We start from the raw sequence: 22,338 nt of genomic DNA, 5'->3' as shown, positions 1-22,338 counted from the left end.
GCACAGCACTGTGTGCATGGTGGAGAATTCCAATAGTTTTTTTGTATTTCTTATTACCCGCTGAATATCTGTACTTTATGAACCGGAAGTGCAAGCGAGGCTCACGGAAGGATGTAATAAATTATTTTCAAACTCTGATCAATGTTGTTCGATTTGTTTTGATATATTGTCACATTTTATGACGCAGCTTTCCCGAGAGTCCCTGTATTAGTATACTGGGACTCCATATTGGCCACATAGTTGCCTTATTATTATTTTTTTTTTGAAATAAACCGACGCATTTTCTCACGACCGTCAAATGTAATAAAACTGCAGCGAGAAAAAACAATTTGTGGTTTCGCCGCGTCTCGCGAAGCGAGCGCTGCTCATCGAGAGTTCGGTCTTGGTCTTGGTCTTGGTCTTGGTCTTCTTCTTCTTCTTCTTCTTCTTCTTCTTCTTCTTCTTCTTCTTCTTCTTCTTCTTCTTCTTCTTCTTCTTCTTCTTCCGACAAAACCTTAATCTCGAGGACTCTGCTCTTTTACATACAAGATCGGGATCTCCTTAAATACTGAGCACCTCCACACATCCTCACATAGACGGTGCCTTTTGAGAGCGTTTATCATGAACTTTTAAATATATTCGGACATTTGTTTTAAAGTTTCGAAAAGTTCACGTTACTATTTAAAGATTATTTAATTTAATTTTCTCTGAGACATAAATACAAAAGGGATTTATTTATTTATTTATTTATTTATTTATTTATTTATTTATTTATTTATTTATTTATTTATTTTGTCGATTTCCGCATTTTACTGGACATGGTTGTCACGCCGATGTCGATAGCAATGCTCCATTCGCGGTGCCGTGTGACGTCACGGCCGTGAAACGGCCTCGATAAGCATGTGTGATGACGCGATCGGACGGGTTGCGGGTGCTGAGCTCGGTAACCCACGGCAACGGCGCTGGGGCTTGGTGCTGGCTGGAGTGGCGGGCGGAGCGGTTTTCGCACTTTACGCCGTGGCTGTGCCGTTCGTGCTGCCGGCTTTCCGTGCTGCGTGCTTGCCCTTCGTGCCTGCCACAGAGAAGCAACTCGCCAACGTGTTTTCCCTGTTGCGGGGTCGCCGTGGACGCCTCGCAGACATCGGAAGCGGTGATGGACGCATCGTGAGTCCATTTTGTGGTTTTCGGACGCAATACCTGTGTATTGGGGTTACCTTGTCAACCTGAGGGTAGTGACATGTAACGCTTTGGCATAGTGCACAAGACAGGCAGAGGCAGTCAGGGTGAAAGTGCAACAGGGGGGGGGTCCACCACCCCCCCTCCCTCAGGTTTAACAACAATGTTGTACGTTGGCACATTATGGGTGGACAGACACACAAATTAATGGACTCTCCTCTGGCGGCGAAAATCTTCTTCATTCGTCTGCAGCACAAAGTTGTGGGGTAGCATCATTGGCTGAGGGAAGCCTGGTGTTGGCTCAGTGGTTCGGGTGGCGGCTTGGGATCCTAGGGTCCTGAGTTCAAGCCCCGTCGGCCGCTGAATTAATACCAGGGGGTTGACTCAGCCTGTCATCCTTCTGAAGTCGGTGAAATGAGTACCAGTTCCAGTGTGTGTACTGGTAGAGGGGCACTGCATCAGCAACGCAGTCGCACTTCAAGAAATGATAGCAACCCCGGCAGCTAAGCTGCCATACGACCACCATTGGCTGAGGGTGTGTGGCTTCTCTGCTGCTGCGACGCCCTCTTGTGGTTAGGGAAGGAATTTGTAATTTGTTCGTGGTGCCAGGGACAGCAACTCCACGAAGAACACCGTGGGGTCCTTAACGTCCACCAATGAATGCCGACAGATAGGACACCCGTTAAACGTCCGTCCGAGGGACGGCACACACATTGATGAATGACTGCCTGTGAAACACCGCGATGACAGTTTGTAGCTGGGTCAGGATTCAAACCCAGGTTATACAACTCAGAGGCGGGTGTGCGTCCGTCCGGCGTCGACCATCCTGTCAGCTCGGCGACGTTTGAGGTTTCTGTGTGTTACAAGTTGTTCAAGCTTGTTGCAGAGTATGCTGGTATCGACACCGCAAAATAGAAAGTTGAAGCATTTGTTTATTCTTATTGGTTTGGGGGGCGACTCCCCCGTTGACCCCTTACACCCCAATTTTTAGCTTTCCTGGAACATACTTCTCAGTAGCTCATGGGATGGTGCGTCGTCCGTCCGGCCACAAATACTTTCAACTTCTTCTCTGAAACGACACATACCATTTCGATGAAACGTGACCACATCGTTCATCACCGTGACTGACCAAAGGTTGTTCATGGCATTAAAAACACCAGAGTTGGTGTCAAAGCCACCCAATCCTCACCTGTTTATACATTTATCGTTTTTAAAAGACTTGTCTCATAATATTTTTAATAAAGCATTGCAGTGAAGTCTGATCCAAATAATTTTAAAGCAATATATGTATTTGTATATTAGCCTGGTGTTGGCTTAGTGGTTATGATGGTGGCTTGGGATCCCAGGGTCCTGAGTTCAAGCCCCGTTGGCTGCTGAATTAACACCAGGGGGTTGACTCAGCCTGTCATCCTTCCGAGGTTGGCGAAGTGAGTACCAGTGTACTGGTCCCGGTGTATGTCCCGGTTAGAATAGGCGTACCATATCCCTGTGTGTCGTAAGAGGCGACCAGGGTTGGCGTCAGGAAGGGCATCCGGCCATAAAACATTACTTCAAGAAAAAGCCCAACCCCTGCACAGCAGGGAAAAATGGCTGTAAAAACGGTCATTATTATTATTTATATATATGTATTTGTATATTGTAATCAGTAAAAAAATAGTGTGGTAGATAAAAACATTAGAAAGGAAATAACTTGCACCAAAAACTTTAACATTTTCATGCTGACGCTCATGCTGGGGTATCGCTATAGCTCTCTGTTCTTCGAACTGGCAAGCTAAAAATCCATCGGTATTTACTTTGTTCTCCGTTCCATATTCTGTGGGTCATCCATGCCTACCAGTGGCTCCCTGGTTATCTTATCCAGCTGCTACCAGATGATCACCCAGGGGGTATTGCTCCAATGTTTATTTTTTATCTATTTATTTATTTTATTGGTGTGTAACAAACTTTGGTACATCAAGGGTGATGATAAAGGTTGTGGTCACGTTTCATCGAAATTGTGTGTGTGGTTTCAGAGAAGAAAGCAAATACATATTTTGGGGGGGCAATTCCCCCGTAGACTTTGGTATATCTCCCTGGACCCCAAATTTTTATTTTATTTATTTATTTATTTTAATGTCATCAACAAACTTTAGTACATCATGGGTGATTGAAGGTTGTGCTGAAGTTTCATCAGAATTGTGTGTGTAGTTTCTAAGAAGAAAGCAAATACCTATTTTGGGGGGCAACCCCCTGTCGACCCCCATTCGTGCCCGATTTTTATTTATTTTTAAATGCCATGAACAAATGTTGGTACATACCGGGTGATGAAAGTTGTGCTGAAGTTTTATCGAAATTGTGTGTGTAGTTTCAGAGAAGAAGTTGCAAATGTTTGTGAACGGATGGACTAACGGACGGACGGACAATGCGCCATACCATAAGTTCTCCAGAACTACATTCCAGGTGAACTAAAAAAAAAAAGGAAGCCTTTTATTTTTGCGCTGGTTAAAAGAGCTAAATTGAAGATTAATTTGAAGTTTGAATTAATTGGAAGCAACTACATAATTTGTTATGATACGATGGCACTCAACCCTGATTGTCAGGTCAGGTCAGGCCAGATCAGATCTATGACTTGCCACAGGTATCATGTAAAACCTGTACTAACCTGTTAATGGTCGAGCATTGGCGACTAAACCAGCTCTCCCCACCAGGTCCTCCTGGTGTCGAGGGTGTATGGACATGGACACCCATTTGGATTAAATACAAAACCTGCCAAATGGTCGATGAGCTCCTTGTGAGCCAATGGCCATCCATATCTGGTGCCAACTGCATCTGCGGATGTCTGCCTGCAGTTGGTTACCTTCTCTAGGAGGCTGGTGGCAGGATTTGCACTTCGGCCACCACAAAACACTTCACTCCGCAAAACACACTGCAGTGTGTGTCAGTGTGGTGCTGAGGTGTCGTCCACCATACGGCGGTCTCCTTTGGTTAACCAGAGGCGAACCTTTCGGGTGGGTGCCTGCAATGTCCTGTCCCGAAGAGATGGGGATGGGACATACATCTGCCTGGGGGATGGTCAGACGGAGGCTCCTTGAGTACCGGCAGAAAGTGGATGCAGTGATGCTCTGTGAAAAGGCATGCTCCTAATGTATGTATATACGTAATTTATTGCCTCTGAGGAGCATTTCCGTGTTTCGGGGGGAGGGGGGGTTACAAGTTGCGGTATATTCAAAGTCCACTGCCCCCATGCCAAATAAACAAATATCAAATCCTTCAGCATGCGATATTGCTGTGGCGCCTTCGGCGTTCGGCGATGCTGCCATGCAGCACATGGAGACGGAATTGGGAGGGAGCGGTGTACAATAATTTATTGATTGCATAATTAAAATAAATAATAATTGTAAAATAATTAATTTCTTGATGAATTGACTAATGGCATACCAAAACCACCAGTGTTTCATCCAAATCTATAACTTCTTTAAAATTAAGTAATTAATTGAAAAATGAATAATTTATTGGACAAATTGATTAATCAATAAATCAAGATACCCTTTCAAAGCCAAATCACTTGTTCACTGTCGTGTCCAAATATCAGCTTCCTCGCTGAAAAGGTGCCTGAGATAGTTGCCCAGATGAGAAACAAAATAAATAAGTAATTAATAAATCGATAATAATTAAGGAATTAATCAATTATTTGATTAATCCAAAAAATTTAGTATTTTTGCCAAAGCACATCTTCACTTTTGTCCCCAAATTTCAGCTTCCTAGCTCAAAGGATGGCTGAGATATCACCTGGACAAACAAACAAACAAACGGAGTAAACCTGAGGACTCCCTTCCTTCAGTGCCCAGCAATGACGTCATGAATCACCTGGATATGGAATTGGGAAGGAGTGGTGTGCAAAAAATTTGGGAGCAATAAAAGCAGCGTTCTGTTGCCTTGTGCATCACCCAGGTTCAATTTTTGGTCCGACTGAAAAAGGATTAATTTGAAGCAACTTTTTCTGAATATTTTTTTTTTCTTTCCAAGAAGTGTTTCTGTGTTTTAGAGTGCGACGACAGATGATGCGACAGACAGATGGCATTGGTCTAATATATATATATATATATATATATATATATATATATATATATATATATATATATATATATATATATATATATATATATATATATATATATATATATATATATATATATATATATATATATATATATATATATATATATATATATTTATATATTTATATATATATATATATATATATATATATATATATATATATATATATATATATATATATATATATATATATATATATATATATATACAGGGGGTTGAACACAACCCCCTATATAAGCGATTTTATGGCCTGGTGCCCTTAACTGGTCCTTGGGGGTTATGTTCTTTTTATTTTGACATTCCCCCAGGGGCCTCTTTCTATTCTTTTTCTGATTATAATGGTGTGGAGGAATTTTATCCTCAGTGTCTATTCTCTTTTAACTTTTTTATTTTGGTCTTTTGAAAATTATATATATATATATATATATATATATACATATATATATATATATATATATATATATATATATATATATATATATATATATATATTGCTGATTCCTTACTGACTGAATGCAATATATTTTTTTCTTCTTTGATTTATCACACTATGTAACATTTATAGCACTGTCCATCACCTGAAAAGCATGGTGATGGAGAGTACGGATGGAATTATGGAATTAAAGTATTATTGGGCAATTGGCCTTTTTTGGAGGCAGGAAAGGGAGGGGGTGGTGGTGGTGGTGGCGTGGTGGGGGGGGGGGTGTTTGATGTTTGTTTTTAAATAAGAAAACATTTACTTGTCTTGGTTTTAGAGAGGAACGGGACTGAAGAGGTGTTCTTTGTTGACTGTAGTATGTAACTCCAGGTCATAGCAGCTGCAAAGCATGGTTTCCACGCCACAGGCTTTGAGCTGAATCCATGGCTGGTATGGTACTCAAGATTCCGTGCGTACCACCAAGGAGTTCAGTCGTGTGCACGTTTCCACAAAGTGGACCTCTGGAAGGTAAGGTATGATAGTGTGCTGCAACTAATTTCTTGGATACATTGAATATTAAGGTCTTAATTGCTTGCAATTAATTTTGAGCCAAATCTTTGTGCAATGTTTTGATATTTCACTTGTCCAAGCAAACAGCTTGGATAACCTGTGACTGTGTGAGAGAGGCAGGTGGATGAGACGAGAAAAGGATTTTGCCTCATCAAACTGCCTAAGACGACAACACTGAATGACTGATTTAAAAAAATATATATTTCAGGAGAGAGTTTTTCTTTTTCTTTTTTGATACAAAGTCAAGGCTCATGAAAGAGCAAGAAGACAGAATGGATCAGGACACAACAAAACAAAAGGAATAGTTGAAAGAGAGGGAGGAACAGATCATCAGCAAGGTTGAAGGATAAAATAACGAATTAGACAAATAAGGTATGTGAGTAAGAATGAGGTATAAGGGAGGGCATACGGTGTGGACAAAATGGATAAGGAAGGAAAAACTGCAAATTTGGAAAGAGGTGGGCTTGGGGGGAAGGGGGTGGTGAGGGAGGGGAGGGTTCCATCCATCCATCCATCCATTGGAATCACACTCTGTGCACTGTTGGTGCTGTCGCAGCAGTCTCCTTGGCTATTGGACACAATCGTGGACGGGTCGCCACTCCGACACAGTATACCAGCAAGCTGCCACTCATTTTGCCGACCTCGGAAGGATGACAGGTGGAGTCAACCCCACCTGGTATTAATTCAACAGCCAAGTGGGATTTGAACTCAGGATCTTAGGATCCCAAGCCCACCACCCTCACCATTAAGCCAACAGAGGGTTGATGGGTATCGAAGAGATTGTGTTTTTGGATGGGGTATGATCTAAAATGGTGGTGAACAGCTGTCTGGAAGAGTGAGATCGAAGAGAATGTGGAAGGCGGTTTCACAGGAAGAACGAATGAGTGGAGGTGAGCAGTGATTCTGGATTTGGGAAGTTTCACACGTCCTTCAAAATCCAAGGATATGATGACTGGAGGGATATCTCATCATATCACCATTAAAGATGTGATTAGTGCTGCATTTACTCTCGTTTCATTCTTCGGATGCACTTGAACAAATCTGTTCAAGATTGCCAATTGTGCCTCATTATTTCCAAATGCATTTACAGTACCAGTTGATCCTAACAAAGAGCCAGTGCAACATGGTTGTCACTTTTTATACCATGGTCGAAGCTCATGGAGAAGCTAAATGAAAAAGGGTAGCAGGCTTGCAAGCCACCAAAGGTTGGGTTAAGAAAGGTTGATGAGGGTAATAAAGATAATTAATGCGTCAGAATTAGGGAAAATGAGATGGCCGTGCACTGCTTACTTGAAGCCATGGAGGAAACAGTGAGACAGAACATCATCTGGAAGATGGTTGAATAGACTAGAGAAGCAAGGAATAAAAGAGTTGAGGTGTGCAGTCAACATGGATTTTGGGAGTTTAACCAGGAGGGAGTTACTGGAAGAGCACTTGCATCCTGAGGTTGGTCGAAGAAGGATTGAGAGAGCATATGGAGCAATTTTGGAGAATAAACGGTCGAAACGGACAACTGAACTGCCTGCAATTTGAGAGCAACAGACCTTGTGATTTTTCTCATCACAGGAGATTCCAATAACTTTGAGAGCTTTAGATTCCACGGACTCCAGGAGAGACAGATGTGATTCTGTAGCACCAGCCCATTGGGGAGATCAGGATGTACTACATTGAGCTAAAGACAAAGGCCTTGGAGATTGAATAGCTCTAATTTTCCAAGGAAAGACTTGGATCGACGAAGGATGTCCAGTCTGCTGCTGGCTTTGTAGGCCAACTTTGTTATGTGGTTGGGCCATGAAAGGTCACGCCTGATGATGAGGCATAGAAATTTATGAGACAACCTTTTCTCGTGGTCCTCTGATGTGCACCGTGGAATCTTTAATGTTTGCCAACGACCACTCGACCAGTGCTGACAGACATGTCCTCTGGCTTAAAACATCCATTTGAGCGAGCTATTTTGGTATGCTTGGGCCTCTAAGGCCGAAGATATTTTGACAGACATGTATGTTTAGTCATTTGTAATGCAGATAATTGGTATGTTTTTATTTATTTATTTATTTTTTGTGAAAATATTTTGTTAAAAATTGTTTAAATGATAGACATTTTCATAATCTGTCTGATCTCATTTTCACAGTATCGTGAGTTGCCTATTTGCACTGAAAGTTTAATGTGTTTTCTTCCAGGTAAACTTTGCTGAATATGACAACATCATAATCTTTGGAGTTCCCCAAATGGTAAGTATTAACTTCCATTTAAAAGGACATTATCTTGAGCAAGTCATTGTACGAATTGTATTGTTTCAAAGTTTGTACATTATGCAGTCTTACTACGTACTAGGAAAATGCCAGTTAATCGAGATTTTAATTTTTACAGTGATCTTTTAATTGCTAATATATATATATATATATATATATATATATATGTATTTTTTTTTTTAGCTCACCTGTAACATAGTTCCGGGGAGCTTATGGGATGGTATGTCGTCTGTCCATCCGTCCCATCCACAAACACTTGCAACTTCTTCTCTGTAACTACACACACAATTTTGATGAAACCTGACCACAACCTTCATCACTCAGTATGTACCAAACTTTGTTCACGGCATTAAAGGATCGGGGTCTGAAGGTGCTCTACAGAGCGAGTTTACGGGGGGGGGGTTCCCCCCAAAAGAGGTATTTGCTTTCTTCTCAGAAACTACACATGCAATTCCGATAAAACATGACCACAACCTTCATCACCCGTGATGTACCAAAGTTTGTTCATGCTATTTAAAAAATCGGGGTCGAAGGCAGTTTACGGGGGAGTTGGTCGGGGTTGCCCCCCAAAATAGGTATTTGCTTTAACATTGGCTCATTAGCACATTTTGCTGATTCCGTCCCACTTTGACTTCCTCTTCAGTATCATTATTTTTCCAGGTGAGCGCCCAAGGGTATTGCGCCTATTTTTTTTTTTCAATATACAAGATCCCGATTCAGGGAAGAGCGAGGTGATAGAGGGACCACAGTTGTTGGATTCAACTCGCAAGGGACTGATTGAACAGGATAAGAAAGAAAGCAATGAAACACAGGAACCTTCCATTCAGAGGGTTAATGGGGTGGAAAAGATTGTGGCTTGGGATGGGGGATGACTATAAGGTGGTACACCATCTGCTTGAAGATTTTGGCACAAAAGTGAGTTGATTAGTTAATATGATCATGTGTAATTGGGATTGTTACCTCCGCCACCGAAGGAGGGTGAGGTCATAGTTTCACCTCTGTCTGTCTGTGAGCAGGATATCTCAAAAAGTTGTGGACAGATTCGGATGAATAGACAAGAGAAAATATGGAGATTTTTGACTTGTTCTGAAGAGGTCGGCAAAGTTGAGAACAAGTTGTCAAATAAGTTTTTCTAAAGGATTTAGAAATGCTCAATTCACTTCCGCAACATGACGAGCATTTCTTTTGTTGTTATTGAATTAAAATTAAATATTCAAAATGACTGCAGCGTAAAGCTGTTAACCCTTATATTATGTAGTTCTGATGAAATAATGCTTTTGATTTGGCATTTTCAGTCAATGCTATCATTTGTGATACTAACCGCAATCTGCATTGTATGTAAAGTACAAATTTGGGGTGTCTTACAACCCAAAATTATCAAAAATGTTACAAAAGAAATAAAAATGGCAAAGTAACATACATATATGAATGACACTATGTAGAGTCAATTTAACTTTTTTTTTTAATCCATCTTGCCAGGAATTGAAGTGAGTTAAACAAATAAACACAGGAATTATGCAGGTAAGTGAACAAACAAGCCAAATAAGGCCTTAGTTATTTTATAACTTGGTTTACAGATCCGCCGATGGTATATTTGCCGAAAATGAAATATAAATATAAAACACATTTTTAGCCTTTTATATTTATAAATTTTCCGCCGAAGGTGAAAAAGTTTCAAAACCCGAAATGTAAACGTCGGCACTTATTTTCAAAATATAATTTCGCGCGCGTGCACCAAAATGCCGAGACCCTTTAACCAAACTGTCTTCGTAGTAGTAGTCTTCGAAGTAGTCTTCAGTCATGGCGTCTGAGCAGTGGCGAGCGTGGTTCAGATTGACTGTGGTTTCTGGGGCGAAAGTGATCGTTAAGAAGTATGTCAGCGGTATAAATTTGAGTGACTATTGGTGATTTAATCACGCAACATCTTGACGACGAATATTCTGGCCGAACGATTGCATCAATTCAGTGCAGCAGCAGGGATGATTCGCAGGCTCCTCTCGATCGTGCCGATTTTGTTTCTGTCGAAAGTTGTACACCGCTGTTCGTATTGAAAGATTTTGGTGCCAAGTACGTCAAAGTTTCCCTACGAGATGCTGGTATTCAGTCTTCAACGGACCAGAAATCAGCCTTTGATGTGCTCATGGGGATGGGGAGACGGTACGATCAGATGCCCGCTGAAAAGTAAGAGCTGGTTATGGCTCTGATTGACCGTTTTGAGCGTGTTGACTCCTAGTAGATACCTTTTTTTAAATTATATCCAGCACTATGCACTGGTGTGCACGCACACATCTATGACTTGGACAGTAATTTTCTCAGCATCGTTTGCATTTGTTTGATGATCCAACAGGTTTTTATAAGAAAAATATGTCAGACTATATTGTAAAAACAAGTTTTAATCCTTCCTTATTGTTTTTCACATCAGATGATACAGTGAACATGGGCATCCTGCATTTGAATGGTCTTCCATCTTCAATGTTTTCTTAGATCCTCCTGGTCCGGGATTTATATTTACTCCCCCCCCCCGCCCCACCTGCCCTTGTCTTTTCCATGGAACATCCGAAAAAAAATCATAAATATATAATATATGAATTCTAAAAATGGAAATTATATTTATATTTATATTTCGACCTACCGACCCTACATTTTCGCTGAAGAACTGTGTAAACCAAGTTATAAAATAACTAAGGCCTAAGAAAACAAATATGACGATGTCACTCTCATGATGTCTCACAATGTCACTCAGTCACTCTCCTTCAAATGTTTCTGCAGATCTCATCAGCTGCGTAATGTCTGCATGCCGCAGTACAAAGCAGTCTTGATTTATTGCATTTGCAGTGGGCACTTGTGCGCTGTTTGATGCAGCTGCAGCTGATGAGTTCCATGCAGGACTGTGGTACTGGGGGCAGGGACACGAGGATAGGGACAAGTGCCCTGCCATCCAATCTCTATCCCATGGTCTCAGGAGTGGGCAGCAAGGGGAGCTGTACATGAGCTTTCTGCCAGACTCATTTTATGTGGAATGACAGAGCGTCACTTGTTGGAGGGAAGGCTTTCTGGAACACGAGCTTGACCAAACAGGACCGATCGAGCATTATCCACAGAAGTTGAATTTGAACATTGTAGACTTTGCAGATGAAAACTTCTGCATCATTGGCTGTTTGGTCACTGAGTTCCCCATCACCAGATTTTTCAGCAAGTTGCGATTGCCATTGAAGACTTTCCAGCAGGTCTTCTTGCTGTGGCCAGCCAAAAAATATGTCGTGTCACTGCCTGTCAGGGAGTGAAATGCAAGCAGGCTGTTCAGCACATTGTCATAAATTTGGGTTGCACTGGCGTGGATAGAGATGCATTTTCTGTTCTTCACTGTCCCAGCTTTCATCCAAACCTTGAGACATGATATCTTGCTGAAATGAGCCAGAAGAAGCACCAAGACATCAGTATCCCTCACAGCAACCACAATACTGGATGCCTGGCTCTTCACACAGTGCTGGATTAAGCATGTCAGCCTCCTCGTGACGGGCTTCAAAGTTCTCTGTGTCAAGGTCAGGACTGAAAGATTCTACCTACTCTTGATTGCTGAATCAAACAGAAGCTACAATGGTCTTGTTTCCTGGTGCTTGGAGGATCAGCTGTCGAGACAAGAATTTTGTTTTCCGATAGAGCGAAGAAGTTCTCCCATTTTTATGGCAGGGAACATCCCTGTTCTCTATCACTCTTCTCTCAGGCACTGCTCCCTTCCCTCGTCTTTTCCTGGTACTGCTCTTGATTGACGTCTTGTAATACCTGTCAAATATGATGTCAATGCAGCTGAAAGAAGCTCCACATTGAAGAACGGATGTGACGAATGCATCAGAAAGATCGTGAAATTTACTGGCCTTCTGGAGTTTGCCTATGGATATCACATGAGCTTGACCATCAATGATGAGGGATGCCTCTTTGTTGAGGTCTCTGGCCTGTAGGTTTGGGGGACAGGGTGTTCCAGCAATCAGTGCGTCAGACAAAAGCGCCTTGGAGCCCGATCGAAGGTCGCCGTTCATCTCTACAATGGCTAAGGGTATGAACTCGTGCTTCATGATGCTTGGAAGGTTGACATCTCTCCCTGCCTCGAAAGCAATAATCAGCCGCTTTAGTAGTTTCCTGTCTGCTTTGATTAATTTATGTGTACTCGTCTGTGTCTTCTTTTATTCAACTTCGTACAGAGAAGAAAATGTGAGATTTGTTCCTGAGCAAGGTATCTCTGAACTTCACTTGTCTGTCATCACAAGGCAAAAGCCTTTGTTCCACAAATGCGATCAGCTGTTCTTGCCCGTTCTGACGAGCCCTCGAGAGGTCTTAATCGATGCTCTTGGTGACAATATCCTTTGTTGCAATGTTTTACAAGTCTTGAGATGCATTGCTAGAGAACAGCTTGAAGGTCGTCTGTAAGGTGTTCAGCACGTTGGCTTAATCTTGGGCGTCATGTCTCTGTCTGGCTTTGTTGCATTCATGTGTGAAGGTATCGTCTGACCCCATTCCGTATACCCTCTTTGTTTCACTGGCAAGGTGAAATCGGAGGTTATAAGAGAGGGCCCACCTGCTCAAGGCTGATGTGGTTTTGGTGATGCCGATGATGCGACCTCCCTTCTTCCCAGTGCCATTCAGCCACTCCTGACTCTGATCTAGGTCCACATGATTGAACTTCTGGTTTGAACGCTTCACCACAAAGTCTCCTCTCTAAAACTCCATCTTCACTTCATCAGGAAGTTGATGCATCTCACTGAGGTACACTGTTCCCCAGCAGGCGTAGTTTCTGTGGTTGTTCCTATGGGAGAACGGTAGCATTGATTGGAAGGCAGAGAGATGCAACTCCCAAAGTCCATCCTTTTGAGCATGAGTGAACAAGAGAATAATCTGAATCATTTCCGTGTTGCCCAACCAGAATTTGAAATTTGGATTGTCATGTTCTGCAAGATAGGATTCCATGACATCGATAAACTCTGAACCCTGTTGTAGCAAGCAGGGAAATGAGATCTTCTGTTGTACTGTTGCGTGATCTCTCCTTCAGCTCTTCCTTGAGGTCGGGCTTCTTGTTGGCAATGTACTTGAACAGCTGAGGCAGAGGAATCCTCCACATTGCTTGTAGAGCCAGTTTGTGTGCTCTCATTCCTCAAGCACAGGACTTTCCTGCCAAGACCTGGTCAGCTGTGTTGGATCCAAAAAATGTTGCTTTCGACCCACAACTCCAACAGTCCAGAACATTGTACGTGCTTCCCGATAACTTTCATGAAGTTCAGGCTGTATGTAGACCACCGAGTCTGACAATAAGAAATTCCTGGTACTCTTCCTTTGCCCATTTGAATGCCATCAGCTTGCAGAACAGGGCCTCATCGACAGTCAGCACTACATGCCATTGCCCAAGTTGTCTTGCCACATGTCTGCGTCGCTGTACTACTGTGTTCAGAGTGTCCATTTCATGGCTTGGTGCCTGTATAATGGGCATGCAACCAAATGCTTGTCTTTTCTGGTGTCGCTTTACTGTGTTTCCAGTTGAAGCAAGTTCAACTTTCCTTTGTTCCATGTTACTTGACAAGAAGTGCCATGTCTTGTGTAATGGCATGTACAGCTGCCTCAGTGTATTTTGCTGACTTGCCATATCAGTCTTTCTGAGTGTGTCTTGTCAGAGTGTGGACTGTGCTTTTCCTGCTATTACTTCAGTCGGAAAGAGCTGCTTCATAACACAAGGAGCCTCAAGACTAGTGTTCTTTGAAGATGCTGAGGTCTCCATCTCCTCGTCACCTTCTGGACCTTTTGCCAGCGAGCCACCTGAGTGGCATGGAAGCTGGGTTTTTTCCCCAATCAAGGATCGAGTCATTGATATCAATGTTCCATCCATCCATTGGGACCATACTCTGTGCAGAGCGTTGGTGCTGCCGAAGCAGTCTCCTTGGCTATTGGGTACAATCCTGGACGGGTCGCCACTCGGACACAGTATACCAGCATGCTGGCACTCATTTTGCCAACCTCAGAAGGATGACAGGCCAAGTCAACCCCTACTGGTATTAATTCACAGCTGAGTGGGATTTGAACTCAGGACCCTCGGATCCCAAGCCAGTGTCCGGTTTTGGGAAAGAATTCAACAAGTTATTTTGATCTTGTTGCCTGGTGCAAGGTACTTGCGACACCAAGTTGCTTCGGCGTCCAGTGTTTGCCACCAATGATAAATTGCATGACATTTATCCTGGGCAATAATCAGAATCCTAGTCTGTATTTTTGCTTTGTTCTGGCTGGCATCCTCAGATTCTGTTGCATCTGTTTCCTCTGGCTCTGGGTCAGCTTCCAAAAGACTCTGACCACCAAACATCAATCGGAGGAACATGAATAGGCTACCAGGAATGCAAGATATCATTTTGTCCTCATTGACAACAAAACCGTTGCAGATAGGATGTGCAAGGATGTCATATCTGAGTTTCAAAGCCAAGTGTACCATTTCAAGAAAGCCATCCATGGGTTGATACGTTATCATCGGCAAGAGTTCTTGCTCTTCATGCAGTACTGTTGAAAACTGTACATTTCCAAACTCAGCTGGAACAAGCAATGTTTTTCTTCCGGGGAGAATGATGCAGTCGTAGATGTCACCGATTCATGACTTAAGTTTGATTTTGAATGTACTGCTCTTGCTGATGAAATATTGGGGTATTTCAACTTCTGCAATTTTTGCCAAGTCACAATATCGTTTCCACACCTCTGGAAGTTCAAGTACTTGTGCTTTCTTTGCAGTTTCTTTCAGCTCATCAGCAAACCACATCATGGTGACACCAGTTTCCTCAGCAAACTTTTCTGTTTTTGATGCCTTCCTCCGAAACTTGTGGTAACATGAGTTATGATATTCGCCCTCAGCCGCAATGAGATTGTTTACACCAACTGGACCATACTTGGAAGCCTCCAAAATAGCGTTGCTCATATTGAATGTTGTGACAGATTTAAGTTTTTCTTTTGCATTTGTGCCATGGTAAAACGTACATGTTTCCCAGTTGACAGCGTGTACATTACTTCGAAACAGTGTGGAGGGTCTGCTTGGACCTGCAGCCTGGTCACTTGAACTCTCGTGTGACTTCTCAAGCCTTGACATGTGGACTTTGCTTGTAAACGTTGCATAACAAGATCTATGGTTGAGGATTTCATGATCTGGTTTTGAAGCAAAAGTGGCATTGAGCCTTTCGATTGCACTTCTGTTCTCTGTATCTCTGAGTGTAGTTCTCGCACGTGCTGCTGCTTACAACACGGATTTACCCTTTTTAGTACATTTGACCAGTTTATCTTTTGCGTTTTATTGACAGACAAAGAACACACAGTTCCAAGGTCACTGGCCTATCCCTTTTAAGGCTACATACAGCTTCCATTATGAGGTCATATCGATGTCTGAGGCTTCAGCAATGTGCAACAGAAATCACACACGAAAAGGGGTGTTTGTAGTGTTTTCACTAGTGTCACATTGAGGTGCTCTTCAGATCAAATTTTTGCATTATATCTACCTACAATGACTAAATATTAACTCTTATGTTGCTTTGATGTGTTTTATAAATTTTTATTAATCAAAAAGTTTGTTTACTTGAGTTCTTCCCAGTTAGACTTTTCTTAAAATACGAGCGATTCATGAAGAACCCTTGATTTCTTTCCATCTTCATGGTGGCCGTGTTTGTTTTCTGGTTGTCATGGGAATTGAAGGCCAAAGTCAGCTTGTCATTTTCCAGAAATGGATTCAGCACATTCTAATCCTTCAGAATAGCCTATTTGACAAGTTGTTTTCAAAAATGCCTGTTTCCGAGTAAGAAATCTCAAAACTTTCTCTCGTCGAAGAAACTTGATGGACAGATTGGGTGTGTGCCGGATCAAAAAAAACATTAGATTTTGGTGAAGATCCCAACATGGATATGAGATTTTAAAAAATAAAAACTAGTGATTCTTCACCATTCGGAGATGGGGGCCAAAAACGATATATTGCATGATATCTCAAAATTGTGGAAGAGTTATGACAAAACTAGGTGGATGAGTTGGTTAGGTGACAAGAACAAGCCAATTCGATTTTGGTTCAGGTCTCGATCCAGTTCTGGCCTATCAGTGGGATCCAAAACGTAAACTGTTCAGCCTGGCAGAGGTATGCGCTCTACCAAGTGGTATGCATACCTCCGCCAAGCTGAGTTTTTACAACTCATCCACCAAGTTTTGTCATAACTCTTCCAAAATTTTTGTATCCAGGTCTTCACCAAAATCAAATTGATTCGTCATTGTCACACACCCAACCTGTCCACTAAGTTTGTCCGAATACGTCCATAATTTTTTGATATATCCTGCTCACAGACAGGACAAACAGGGGTGAAACACAACCTCCATCCATCTTTTGTGCCGAAGGTAATAAACCCTTTTTCAACTGCATAATCACATGATATATGGTGCAATGGAGCAAAATTGTTTCTACCAAAATTGGTCATCACAATCAAAGGAAACCAACGGTAACACCCCATGAAATTGAGCACCTCGACCACCAATTGTTCAACAAGCTGCAAAACCCTTTATCTAAGGACAGCGTGGATGCACATTCTGTTTCAATTTGTGCGCAAGGAATTTGCAATTACATCAATATATTAATCACTACTGACTGTTTACACCGATGAAAGATATCTGTTAATTTTGAGGCAGTTTTTGTAGATCCTGAGTAATTGTCTCGGCCAAGTTCTTCAGAGTTTTGAACTTGCTTGTGGGTATGAGTTATCGTGGCTGCTTTTTGTAGCCACAGATATCCTGATATGAATAGATATCCGAGAAGACCAGACCCATCGAGCAGTACTTGTCATCGGTGGACGTTAAAGATCCCACGGTGCCTCGTCATCCTGAACAGATTACAAATTCCTGTCAAAGCTTGCTTACCCGCAGCTTAGGTCAGAATTTGTAATATTTTCTGGATGCAGGTGAGAGACACCACGGGATCGTTAACGTCCTCCAATGACCAGTACTGGTAAAGGGGTTTTCCAGATTAACGTCATTCTGACGGACCCTGCATGCAAAGCACCAGTGTGTCAGTTTATAGCTGGGTAGAGATTCTTACCCAGACTAGACAGCTCAATGGCGAGTGCACATACCTCGAGGCTGTGCTGCCAGTCTTTGGGTATGAGGTGTAAATGAACCTTTGATGACTCAATGAAATGTGTATTGCATAAAAATGTGGTCACCATCCATTTAATGTACAAATTGTTTGTTTTAACCTCGTTGGGCAGATGAAGGACTTGGCCAGGAAACTTGAAGGAGAGCTGAAATCAGACACGCGTGTTGTTGCTTGCCGCTTCCCTTTCCCTACTTGGACAGCGAAGTGGACAGTGGGAGAGAGTGGTGATGCTGCTTGGGCCTATGACCTTGCTGATGCTTGCAGTGGTAGTTCTAAAATTCACCAACAACCATCTGATTCCTGAGGCACTCATTTTTTTTTTTTTTATGTTGCGAAAAAGCAGTGTCTGGTTAAAGATTTCAGTTTGTGTGCAGATGCAGCTCAAGATTAACGTGTCACACCCTAATATGGCCGTATATTGCTCGAGCAGGGTAATCTTATTGAATTTTGACTCTTTAAAGTTCTCTTGGTGATGCTGTCTTTATTTTATTTTTTAATTATTACGATTATTATGCCCTATGCTTTCTTTGCCCTCAACCACAGTACTAGAGTTGTGACTGCAGATGACTGTTTGACCTTCCTGGCAAACGTTATTCCTTCAAGAACGTGCCAGTAGAATAGATTATTGGCAGAGTGCTTGCCAATGCGTTTTCTCGCCTGGATTTATTGTTTTCTAGGAAATCACTTTCGACTATGAACTGTCACATTGGTGATGTATAACAGGGTGCTGCATTGTGGAGCTTGCCATTTTATGAAAGGGTAGTTGAGTCGCCTTATTTTCTTGCGAGTTGTTCTTTGTGCCATGGAACGTGTGCAGTGGATGTAGGTGCCACTGGGTATGCAAAACCAACAATATTCGCCTTTTGGAGGATTGTATGTTATTGGCCACATTTGTACCTTTGGCTTTCCTCATCTATTAGCCCAAAAGCATGACAAGATCGATCCTTTGTTGGTGTCAGTTTCACATGTTTGAGAATTTCACAAAGGACTAAACCAATTAGGCTGGTATAATGATGCAAAAGAAGGTGATTGAAGATTGAATGAAGTAATTACCTCCACCACCAAAGGTGGATTGTAGGATATGCTTTCACCCCTGTCTGTCTGTCTGTGAGCAGGATATCTCGAAGCGTTATGGACGAATTCGGACAAAACTTGCTGAGCAGGTTGGGTATGCAACAAGGGCAAATTGATTTGATTTTGGTGAAGGTCCAAATCCGACTTGTCAGTGGGATACAACACATAAACTGTTCAGCCTGGCGGAGGTATGCACTCTACCGAGTGCCGTTCTAGTTTATATTGTTACGGTTGTGGAAATTCACAGAACACCATTCAGGTTTCCCAGAGATCAGTTATGTCGATAAGTGTGTGTTCAGATTAGATTTCCCCACCGATGTCTGAAGGGCTTTATTCGTGTAACCGGGCTGTGATCTTTGAGGTAGTATTATTCTTTTGCTATCTTTATTTTGGAACAACCGCATCTCAACAACCACGCCATCCCCACCACAGCGCCAACCACGACATCTCCTCAACAACATCTCCACAAATGAACAACATCGCCTCACCTTCATTTCCATTGCGCCGCCAACTTTTCGCCAGCCACGGTGAATCCCAACGAACGGCATCTCCGCCGACAGGCGCGGGGACTCCCTCGTTGGGGCGAGAGCCGATGATTTCCACAACGTCCGCGTGGTAAATATGATCTCTACCACATCCACTCTCTCCGGGTTTGGCGACGAAATCGGATCAAAATGCCAAAAGGGGCGGAGCCAGCGGGGGGTGAAAGGTTGAGAGTGGAAGATCAAACTCACCCCCCGGACCCTATAAAAAGGCGCGCTGGAACGCCAAGCGAACAGTCTGTCTGGAGTCGGGGTGGAGAGCGCCAAGGTTTGAGTCCAGTGGAGGGCAGTCGGGGTCGTCGGAGCACAGCGAAGCCTGGAGCGCAGCCAAGCCTGCAGTACCGTGCCGATCTGTGTGTTGGTGGTGACGGCCGGAGAGAAGTCGCCAGCCAGTGAAATGCGGACGACGGAGCAAATGCTGAGGAACGGGCGGGCTCGTAAAAGAGCGTCAACTCTTGAAAGAGCAAAGGCCCGTTCGTTCCTTTGAGGCGTCTCGGATGGGCCCGATCGACCAGGCCGCACGGCAAGGCCCGGACCAACCGAATCGCCATTGCACCAACTACCGTATTGACGGAACATCAAGGGTCGCCCAGCTTGTCACCATGAGGGTGGCAGGTAACCAGCACGGTCTCACCGAGCTCCTTCGGTCTCCACAGCTCCACGAACATTAAAGGCCTATGGGCCCTGTTCTTACCCTTTCCTTTCCTGGGGTTTTCTTTGTATGAAAGTTGTGGCGCCGTGTCCGCTAAGTAGAATTGTGGTTAAGTGATTGTGTACATAATAAATAGATACGGCTGCAGGTCTTTTGTTTGCTCGTGTTTTGTCCCTATCCCCATTCGTTGCATTCACTGCATTGCATACGTGCTTGTATATCTGCATTGCTTCATTAACTGCATACGTGACAAATAAATGTCATTGTTTGAATGTTCACCTGTTTGTTGCGTCCTCTTCCTCCATTGAACTGCCATATTTGCGTTCGGAATAATAGCTGGTTTTTAATACCGATAAGATAATCGGGTCCAACAGGGCCTCGCGATAATACACCAGCTCGGCAAATCACAAACGGAGCGAGCTGCTTAAGCGGCTCGTTTCCAAGCAGGTCCCGTTGAGGTACAATCTCTCGGTAGTCTGCCCACGCGCATAATTAGGTAAATCGACCATTCGGCGATCGGACCCTGTAGTTAGGGTGTATGGATATTTGAATAGAGTATTGTCAATACTCTACGTGGGTAGAGTATTGACAAGGTTGTGGTGTGCTTTAAAAACACACCTGTAGCTGGTTTTCGGCGTTGATCCGGAAAGCTACGACTGGATTGCCCGTCCGGTGGGCGCGTGCGGCCGCGATTAGTTTCTCAATGTTTTCCCTCATTTGGGAATATTTGTTTTATCCACTTTCTTTACACGCACCACCGTGAGTGCCACCTGCAGAAAAGGTTTTGCTCGATGAGCTTCCAACACATTCAAAGTGTACTCGAGTCAAAAAGGACAGCTGGCATTATCTTTGAAGATTGTATTACTTTGCTTTCCTGCCCTATTTTTAATTTCTCTTCTATTTGTGAAAAGGAGTGACGTTTTCTTCTAACGTTGGAATCTTGACAATGTTGTCCTAGATCTGCCATCCTCTAAGAAAATTGTGTACATTGAATGCAAAACTGTGCTGATATATGACATTGTACATGAATCCATGAAAAACATATGATGGCTCAATAAAAAGTTTGTTTTGTGTAGTTTTTATTTTTTTAATTTAAAGTTTTTTTGTTTTTTTTTCAGCCTTTTCCATGCCCAAGTCCCGTATTTACACGAACCGAACTTGCTTCTGCTTTTAGCACCGCGTCACACGTGCGCAGTTCCGAACTGTTCACTAAAATGGTCTCAAAACAAAAGGATTGTGAGTCGTTGTGCAATGCAACATAGTGAAATGTATAGTATATAAATACCAAGAATAGTCTGACAGAATGGTGCAGAGGTAATGCATTTACCTTTGAGCTGTGTAGTCTGGGTTTGATTCCTGACCCGACTGTAACTGTCGGAGTGGCTGTTCACGGGGCCGGGCGTTGCATCACAAAGTGCGTTTTCCCTCGGACGGTGTCCTTTACGAAGAGTCGGTAACTTATTTCAGGCACCCTGGCTAAAATGCAGATTAATGTCTGAACTGCAGGTAGCAAGTGGTCTTGTCTTTTTTTTTTTTTGGAGGTTCCTTGACACCAGGGTTACACTGCTTGCAATCTTCGAGTGTGATTACTGTCTGGACAGCATCTGCATTATAAGTATATTTACCCAGTCATTCGCAGCTTACATGTGATCGGCCTTCAGGTATGAAGGACAACTCAAACGGATTTGTGCGAGTGATGAAACTGACCTGCTCACCCATGACCATCTCCACCTTTGACAAATGTATACGATCTACTCAGCTGTCCCTTCAGCTGCTTTTTCTGCTGTTAATGACATCTGAGTTTTCTGTCTTCAGCTACTGTCACTCCGGTTAAATATCCAGCTTTCTTAAAACTGCTGTTAAACATTCTGGAAGTTTCTCTCAGAGTTGATGAAAAAGGACGTTATTTCAGACAAGTTAAAGGAGCAGTAGGTCAATGCAAACTGAGTTCACAAAGAATTCACAGCTCATAACTCAGCCTCAATGGCTGTTCCAGCAGGATACAGCTCGTACAGAAATGAATAATATTATTGCCCATAATTCTCACTTTTGCAGCAGCAGTAGTAAAAGCCTCTCCAGTTTCCCAGTAGTCTATTTTCAGAAGCTATTTGTACTCGATATAACTGAGTGTCTTACTTCATTCCCACCACTCTCATTCAGCAAACATGTCTCTCAGTAAAATATTTCCACTTTTAAAGATCGTGCAAGAATTATATAAATTACTAGTGAATAGTCACCAGCTTGTTTAACAAAATGAAGATGTATTACTACTACTCCTATTCTGATATACCATACTCTTTACAGAGTGTCGGTTCTGTTGAAGCAGCTTAGCCACAAGGGTTATATACTGGGTGGTTCGCCATTGTCAGGGTGATTCATTAATGTGTGTGCCATCTCTCGGATGGACGTTAAGCAGGTGTCAATTCTGCCGACATCAG

General features: G+C 42.8%; 1 protein-coding gene across 1 annotated transcript; it reads left to right on the top strand.

Annotated features, from left to right (window-relative positions):
• The first annotated feature begins 779 nt into the window (after positions 1-779).
• LOC147030555 (ATP synthase subunit C lysine N-methyltransferase-like) lies at positions 780-20,178 on the top strand. Its single transcript, XM_085874733.1, has 4 exons — positions 780-1,143; positions 6,062-6,199; positions 8,422-8,472; positions 17,745-20,178. Exons 1-4 carry the CDS (start codon positions 880-882, stop codon positions 17,934-17,936), a joined length of 645 nt encoding a protein of 214 aa, XP_085730859.1. The 5' UTR covers positions 780-879; the 3' UTR covers positions 17,937-20,178.
• Positions 20,179-22,338: the final 2,160 nt, after the last annotated feature.

Source organism: Eptatretus burgeri, chromosome 3 (genome assembly GCF_056783735.1).
Source record: "Eptatretus burgeri isolate ZD-2024b chromosome 3, Ebu_testis_v1, whole genome shotgun sequence".
In the NCBI taxonomy this organism is placed as follows: Eukaryota; Metazoa; Chordata; class Myxini; order Myxiniformes; family Myxinidae; genus Eptatretus; species Eptatretus burgeri.
This window is presented reverse-complemented; position numbering and strand designations above follow the sequence as displayed.

Bases quoted from the DNA above. Each gene is read 5' to 3' on its own strand.
- LOC147030555 (XM_085874733.1), top strand. From the start codon at position 880: ATGTGTGATGACGCGATCGGACGGGTTGCGGGTGCTGAGCTCGGTAAC. The intron at 1,144-6,061 runs GTGAGTCCATTT...ATGTAACTCCAG, and splicing joins GAAGCGGTGATGGACGCATC to GTCATAGCAGCTGCAAAGCA. The intron at 8,473-17,744 runs GTAAGTATTAAC...CTCGTTGGGCAG, and splicing joins TCTTTGGAGTTCCCCAAATG to ATGAAGGACTTGGCCAGGAA.